At 42.0% G+C, this 8,330-nt stretch overlaps 1 protein-coding gene across 1 annotated transcript in view; it reads right to left on the reverse strand.

Moving 5' to 3' along the window:
• The window catches only part of CUBN (cubilin), a 276,911-nt gene extending 268,862 nt beyond the window's left edge, over positions 1 to 8,049 (reverse strand). Inside the window, exons 1-6 of the mRNA XM_043564676.1 lie at positions 7,692 to 8,049; positions 7,175 to 7,304; positions 5,933 to 6,028; positions 5,337 to 5,375; positions 2,721 to 2,822; positions 1,438 to 1,541 (exon numbers count right to left, since the gene is read on the reverse strand). Of these exons, the coding sequence (XP_043420611.1) occupies positions 1,438 to 1,541; positions 2,721 to 2,822; positions 5,337 to 5,375; positions 5,933 to 6,028; positions 7,175 to 7,304; positions 7,692 to 7,804 (584 nt within the window). The 5' untranslated portion in view covers positions 7,805 to 8,049. The remainder of the gene's footprint in view (positions 1 to 1,437; positions 1,542 to 2,720; positions 2,823 to 5,336; positions 5,376 to 5,932; positions 6,029 to 7,174; positions 7,305 to 7,691) is intronic.
• Between the last annotated feature and the right edge of the window lie 281 nt (positions 8,050 to 8,330).

Consider the following 8,330-nt stretch of genomic DNA (forward strand, 5'->3'; position numbering starts at 1 on the left):
TTTGGATCTCACCCAAACTTGAATGCTCATAAAAGCAGGAGTCAGGGGGTTCACCAAAATGGGAAACAAAGTCCTGAACGCAGAAGTCTCTGTAATAAAATAATACTTAATTTAAGTCAGAGGTGATTGATTTTGGTTCTGCACAATGGTGAAGCTCATGAAAAAATCAGAAGTTTGAATGAATTCAGTTTGTGACTTGGAATGAGCAAAAAATCTTAAGATCAGATCAAAAGAACAAAAGGGTCAGTTAAATGAAAAAGAGAAAGATTGTGACTGCCTTTTTTGACAGATGATGAGAAAATAACAAAATTACTGCACTCATTTTTGCTGGAAAGAATAGGATGGATATTGTTACAAGGGAATGGAAGAACAAGATAGCAGAGACATTAGTAAGAAAGCAAACAATTGCTCTTTACTCCAGTGAGATTATACCCCTGAGGACTGAAAGAATGTGTTCATGTTATAACACAATCAACTTTTTTCACCTTTTAATAATCACAGAATATAGGAGCCCAACCAAAATATGGGGAAAGATCATGTCTAGAGTTCTTGAGTTGTTTTTTTTTTTTTAAGTGACTTTAAGGAACTATACAAAAGTAAGTTTGATGTTGATCTGCCAAAAATTTCTAGACTTGATGAAAAGATAATGTGTCAGCCACTATAGCTTTAGTAACCAATACTTGGACAGTCTGATGGGAACGTGGAGGTGTGGTTATGCCTAACTCAGCTTAGTAAGGGAAGGGACATTTTCTTAGGGTGATGCCTGAGCTGAGCAGGAGGACTCTCTTGACAGAGTAGGTCAGAAGATAGGAACTCCGTGATGATTGTGGTAAGGGGCCTCACAGCTCCTTCAAGACAGGCAATGAGAGGTAACTACGTGGAGAAAACCTCAGTTCAGTCTCTGGTCTTGTTATGGTCAACATTTTACATAGCACTTGACTGAAGATACCCTTACTCAAGCTAGCAGCTCACTTCTCCAATGAATGAGTGCAGCAGGGGCTTGTGGGTATGGTGGGGTAGCCCTCTTCTGCTTAATGCTCTTCAACGGCAGCCCCTTCAGTGTTCTGACTTCTACTAAGTCTTCAGCCTTGTCTTCCCCATGCTGTCCCTACTCCCTGTGCCAGCCACCGGGTCCTTCTTCCCATTCCTCTGGGACTCCAGAGAAAGGGGGTAAGAGTTCATTGGGTAAGAGTTGAGGACGTACAAGGGTTTCTTCATCTAAATAAATAGTTGTGTGTCATTAAATAAGAGTCATATATTTCTCATGGATGCTCTTGACTATGGGGTGTTTAAGTCCTTCAAAAACATACCCTAATGTTAAGAAAGAAAGACAGAGGGTGGGGGGGAAGGAAGGAAGGAAGGAAGGAAGGAAGGAAGGAAAGAGAAGAAAAGAGAAAAGAAAAGGAAAAAGGAAAAGAAAGAAAAGAAAAACATTACCTGTAACTGCCTGCTGTATTTATACACGTGGATCCATTCTGGCAGCCCAAGGGTGTTTCTGAGTAAATCTCACATTCGTTCACATCAACTGAGCACAGAGGACCCTGCATTCATGTAAAGAATGAAGTCAGGTGCCATGGGTCACAGAAGCATCTGGGGCCAATATTCATACGATATGTTTAAGGATTTATATATCCACTGAAGTCCTCAGTCAAGCGAAATACAATCACGCTAATACTAATACTAGTTAATATCCAGTTATCCTTCCTCTTGAACTCAGATTTGGCCTAAGGGAGCCAAAGAGCTCTTGGTAAAATCACGCCAGTCGCACAAGAAGAATCCTTTTACGGGGGCCTGGGTGGCTCAGTTGGTTAAGTGCCCAACTTCGGCTCAGGTCACGGTCTTGCAGTTCGTGTGTGCAAGCCCCACACTGAGCCCCGCGTTGGGCTCTGTGCTGACAGCTCAGAGCCTGAAGCCTGCTTTGGATTCTGTGTCTCCCTCTCTCTCTGCCCCTCCCCGACATGTGCCCATGCTCTCTCTCTCTCGCTCTCTCTCTGTCTCTTTCTCTCTCTCTCAAAAATAAATAAACATAGAAAAAAACTTAGGCAAATCCTTATACAAAGTAATCCTCATGTGACTATGAAGCTATGCCTGGAAATATTCACTTAATTTTTTTTTAATGCACATGTCAGGAACATTTTCACCATTAATAGAAAAAGACAAGAATATTTACACAGCTATGTCAAGATTCACTTAGTACTGGGGCACCTGGGTGGCTCAGTTGTTGAGCATCGGACTTCAGCTCAGGTCATGATCTCATGGTTCCTGACTTTGAGCCCCTAGTTCAGGGTCTCTGCTGTCATCACCGAGCTGGCTTTGGATCCTCTGTCCCCCTCTTTCCTGCCCCTCTCTGCTTACGAGCTTGAGCACGCATGCATGCACTCTCTCTCTCTCTCTCTCTCTCTCAAGAAACAATTTTTTTAAAGATTCATTTAGTACTTTCAGTGCTGAACAATTTAAATTGATGCTAGCCAATATATCACGCCCTCCCATGTAGCTATGCAGCCAAGTGATCCCCTCCTTAAGACGGCTTAACGTTCAGTGGGTTATATAATCATGCTCACCACCGTTTGGATTTTGGCATTCTTGGTGTAAGTCATTTGATTCAGGAGACCACAGAATCCTAGAAACTTCGGATGGAGAATGAAACATGTCTGAATGCTTCCAAAGAAACCACTGATGCTGACTCACCGGCATTTTCAACCAAAGATGGAGTGACTCACCTCCCACTGTGAGGTGCAGATGCAAACAAAGGAATTGTGAAGATTGAGGCAGGTCCCACCATTTTGGCAGGGGTTGCTGCTGCAGACCTTTTTGTCGACCATCTGAAACAAAGACAGGGCAGTCAGCGAGACCATCGTATTCTCAGCAGGCAGCAAAGAAAGGCATGTTTCAGGGCAGGTGCGCATGCAAAGCACATTCCACTCCTCCTCCAGGGAGACTCAGCCTCCATACTTTAAAGCAATTACCCAAGTTCTTTTCCTAATCAACTCTCTCATGAAAAACAACAGCAACAACAAAGTGTTTCACATTTTCAGTCTACACATGTTCCTTCGCTATTTAGAAGCATTTAGCCAGGGATGGGATGAGGCACAAGGGGAGAAGATGCTCGCTCTACTCTTTGGAAAAGCATTGTTCACCTGGGAAACATACGTTGGTGGACAAGAGTCAAGATTTCAGACTGGGAATAATAATGGACATTCCTATTAAGAAAACCAAATGGAAATTCCGGTTCTTTTTTTGTTATTCTTATCTTTGGTACCTCCAGATAAGCATGTGAAATCTGATCATCTTTTGCTGTCACCCGTCCTCCCATGGGTAAAGATGGCTGAACTCTTCTCACCCTGAGTCCCTTTATTTGAAATGCGGGCTTATATACACCCCCCACTCCTATGCTCACGTGATGACTTTCAGACCAGAGTCACAAACAGACCTGCCTTTGTCTATATGACCTGGAGAATCTTCCCATATGTCAGCTACCAGTTCCAATCTCATAAACGTTGTAATACCTCTGGGGGGAAAGAAAACTTCTTTAGAGAGGACTTGCGATTGTGCAAGAAAACCTATTTTATTAACTTCGCCTAATCATAGTCTAATTCTCTAAAAGTGGGGCGAAAAAATAAATTTTTAAAAATTAAAGTTTTTAAACAGGGGCAAAGTAATTACTACATTCTTTTTTTATTCAGTGACTCACAGAGAAAGTCATGTCTGTTCCCCTCATTTTACAGATGAAACTGAGAGCCAGAGGGTTGCCCACTGACTAAGCACCATTTATAGCCAAACCACCTCTCTCTTCCTGTGTCAAAAGTCAGGTGACCATGCATGTGGGGGTCTCTTTCTGGAGTCTGTTTTCTTTCATTAGTCCATCTATCTTTGTGCCGGTACCACAATTAGCCCTGTTTGTCAGAGGACACTCTTAAGGAAATTAACCACAACTCATTAGAAGTTTTCTGGCATACAAAAGCAACGTTGTCTGGGGCTTTAAAACTCAAAAGCCTATGGGGGCCCAGCAGGAAATGGAATCAGTAAGCAGCCAGGAGGAAGACAATGGGGAACGATGGCTAACTATTGTACCCAGAGAGCGTTGACCTATTGGAATGCATAAAAGGCATTTATATCCAAAAATCATTAAAAAATTCCTCCTGGGGGGTGGGGAAAGGGACACAGTCTGAAGTAATTTGACCATGGCCTCCAGCTCTTGACCTTTCACAGGAATAATGAAGCACTCTAGGAGACTGGAAACTCTAGCACTGTGTCTTCTGGACAGGTATGATTCCTTGCTTGTTTCATTCATTCAACTACTCCCTAAGAAGATAAAGGTTGAGGGGCAATTGATTATCAAGATCAGGAAGAGAATACATATGTGAACTTGCCTGCCAAATTTAAAACACCAAAGTAGAGGGCAGCACTTGAAGCATCATCACAACAGACCCAGAATATTAGAAAAGGGATTCTTAACCTGGAATCTCCTTACTTTATTTTTATTTAAAATTTTTTTTAACATTTTATTTATTTTTGAGAGAGAGAGAGACAGAACACAGTGGGGAGGGGCAGAGAGAGAGGGAGACACAGAATCTGAAGCAGGTTCCGGACTCCAAGCTATCAGCACAGAGTCCGATGCTGGGCTCGAACCCACGAACCATGAGCTCATGACCTGAGCCAAAGTCGGATGCTTAACCGACTGAGCCACCCAGCACCCCTGGAATCTCTTTACTTTTATTCAAAAATTTTAATATGGGGACGTTCTGTGCATTTCTCTGGGTAGAAGGTTGTAGCTCCTATGAAAATCTTAAAAACACCAGCCAACTTCAGAACAGGTGAGAAGTCTAAAATTACAAGGACTAGTTTACAAACATGTACTAGTGAAGTCATGGAAGGGTTTCTCGAAGAAACTGCTCAAATTTAATTACCAGCAAATGTACCTGTAAGAAAGTTTGAACTATTTTGTGATACACCCCAAGCCTCTGAGTTTAATGTTGGAGAAGATGCACAGCCTTTCGACACATCAGCAAGTTGGGTGGTCACACTTACGCCCACATAACATGGTCAAAGAATGACAACGTTAAGAGGCAGCGCACGTGAAATGCTGAACTCAGAAGGTTTCACATGCTCACATGCTTCACATGCCCAGGTACCCGGGGCCCGTCACTTGATGTGACGCTTGGGTTCCTCATCTATGTCCTGGGCGGCATAAACGGCGATGAGAATTGGATCACGGGAAAGAGCCAAGTCCTTGTTACGGATCACCCATCTACCCTCAGGTGAGAATGCAGCTCCATCAGTGGTACCAGCACATTTCCAATGAAAGATGTCAGCCAAGTGGTAGTTATGGGACTTACCTGCTGTAGGCTTTGAAATTTTCTCTCCAGATCCGCAAGCTAAGCGGTGAGGAAGAGAAAGCATTGGTTAGCATTTCACATGTGCTACTGTCCCCTGGCCTATTTTCCTAACACCCTCTGCTGGGGGCTCGCTTGGTCTGTCTGTTCCTTTTTTATTGCTTTTCCCCTCCCCATCCCTCTCTCCTCCAGGCTTCCCTCCTTTCTACTCTCTTCCATCATATACATTGTTTTTTTAAGGCATTAAAAAAAAAAAAAAAAAGAAGTACAACCCACTGATGAGTTGATTCATTGCTCCTCTGCACACAGTGATGGGATTTTCATAAACGACAGTGATTCATCCCCTTCACCAATAAGAAGCTTCTATCAGAGAGGGAGCAAGACCTACTTATGCGACAAGTTCTTGTCACAGCATTGTCAACCTTCTGCCCTCGCTACCTCCACGTCCCCTGTTAGAGCTGTGTCATTTAACCAGAAAGTTCATCATCACAATGCTAAATTTCTAAAAAGGACCCAAAGTTGGTATATCGCCTGCAGAAATGGATGCTTACAAAGTTGAATGAAGGAGAGCTATTTAATGATGTAGATGTCAGACTTACCTTAGAATTAAGCTGATGGATTTGACTGGAGATATTCTGAGGCAGACTGACAGCACTCCTTTTTAAACTTGTAATATCATCTTTGTTTTTCTGGATCTAATTTTAAAAAGAAAAAGGAGGAGGAGAATGCTTGCTAGAGAAAAGATCATGCGTATGTTACAGATACAAAATTTTTAAAATTTGAGTACCGTTCTATTTTAAACACTAAGATCTTGCCCATCATTATAAAATTCAAAACAATACCATGTATAATAAATTCCAGACTAAAATAGCCATGGCATAATTCCATTTACCCCTTTCAGGAACAGCATTATCAAGGTACTTTCCATTTGCATTTTTTCTCATAACAATTTGGAGTGCTTGTTAAGAGGCCTGGCGTGGAATCAGACTGCTTGGGTTTGAAATCTTGACTCAGTCATTTACTGGGTGTCCTTGGGCAAGTTGCTGGGCTGCTGAAAGTTTCCTTTACCTCCCTTACAAATGGGGTGATAATAAAGCTCGGGTCTCTTGGGTGGCTCAATTGGTTAAGAGTCCGACGTTGGCTCAAGTCATGATCTCATGGTTCCTGGGCTTGAGCCCCGCATCAGGCTCTGGGTTGACACCTCAGAGCCTGGAGCCTGCTAAAGATTCTGTGTCTCCCTCTCTCTCTGCCCCTCCCCTGCTCATACTCTTTGTCTTTCTCTCTCTCAAAAATAAATAAACATTAAAAGAAAAATTTTTAAATAATAAAGCCAAACTCATAGGGCAGTGGCGGGGGTTGGAGGAGGTAATGCACACCAGTGCTGAGCACAATGGATAGCCCATAGAAAGCTCTAAATAATGCCAGCTTTCAACATTACAAAGGATATACCAGCATGATTTACTAAACAATGAACACTGAAAACACTCAGTAAGGCAAGAGAATAATTGACCAATTCTGTTCTCTGGCAGAAGTAAAATGTCACATCCAAACCTTTCTCTGGCCCCTCTCCTTCCTTGATCCTCATGAGAAGGAGTCCCCTGTACCACCCTGTGTACCTTCTGTGGATTAGAGGACATAAACCCACACAATGAGCCACTTCCTACTAGAATTACTCCTGCTCATCATTAACCCTAGGGCATTGTTTCTTCACTAGGACTTATCTCACCTCTGGTTATGTTCCCTGGGCTAAAGATTTAAGGTATGGATTTATATAGACCTCTTGAATTAAGTGACCATATGCAGATATACAAAATTACTTCAATATATTTCCAATGCATTACCTGATGTAAACATTGGCCGAGGTCTTCATCATTTAATTTAATTCTTCCCAGGGATCCAGTTCGAAATTCAATGTTTTGAGCAGACCCTGTAAGAAACACTAGATTTCCCTTCTCTGCAGCCATTCGAGGCCTATATAAATCAAACCAGAGAATGCAACAATAATTAGCATATAATTTTAAACAACAAAGTTTCTCACTGAATATACATAGACTGTATACACATTTGCCATGTGGTCAACTCAGCCACATTCTCCCTGCTCATCTGCCATTTTTTTCCCTGCAAATTTCCTAGAGACATCTACTAATTGCATACTTGCCTTGTTTGCAAAATGGTAAGTGAATAATTTACGTACAAGAAGATAATCCCATACATCAGTCTCAATGCTCTTCCCTATTTGTTTTTAACATCATTGTTTTCCTCAAGAAAAATTACATCTTTGCTTATCTGGCTATTTGTGGAAACTAATGACTCCACTGCCCTACACCCTCAGCAGCAATGATGCACGTGTCTACTTACTGTTGGAGGTCAGTATTTCTTTTCTGTCTCTGCAGCACAAGCTCTCCAACTTCCCCATTTGATTCAGCAAATGTCACCAAAATAACCAAACTCCATAGAAAAGGTGAGGACATATTCCTCACCAACCCTCCTAGGTTGTCAGGTAAGAAGGAAGCCAGTCCAGCCAAGTGTGGGATTTTAGAGAAAGCAAACCAGGCAGATGTACTTTGGCCTGTGGAATATCCTGCAACTTTCAGTCCTCTCTTCTTTGCCCTGGAAGGCTGTGTTACTTTTCCTTCCCGAGGGAGGTAAATGATCTTAGATCTTCAGTACTCTTCAACTTGTGAGAGGTCAAAATCTACCTTTAAGTGATGCACAATTTAATCATTATCTGTGTGACCTTTGAGACAGTAACGAACTGCTTTGGAAACATCCACTAAAACAATCCTTGCTTCAGAAGGAGCTACCTTTAATAAACATCAAAACAAAGTAGACACCCTTTCAGCAAATGATACTAAAACAACTGGATATCCACATGCAAAAAAAATGAGGTTGGACCATACTTTACACCATATACAAAAACTGACTCAAAATTAATCAAATCCCTAAATACAGGAGCTAACACTCTTAGGAGAAAACAAAGGGGGAAAGCTTCACGAC

This window comes from Prionailurus bengalensis, chromosome B4 (assembly GCF_016509475.1).
Source record: "Prionailurus bengalensis isolate Pbe53 chromosome B4, Fcat_Pben_1.1_paternal_pri, whole genome shotgun sequence".
Classification (NCBI taxonomy): Eukaryota; Metazoa; Chordata; class Mammalia; order Carnivora; family Felidae; genus Prionailurus; species Prionailurus bengalensis.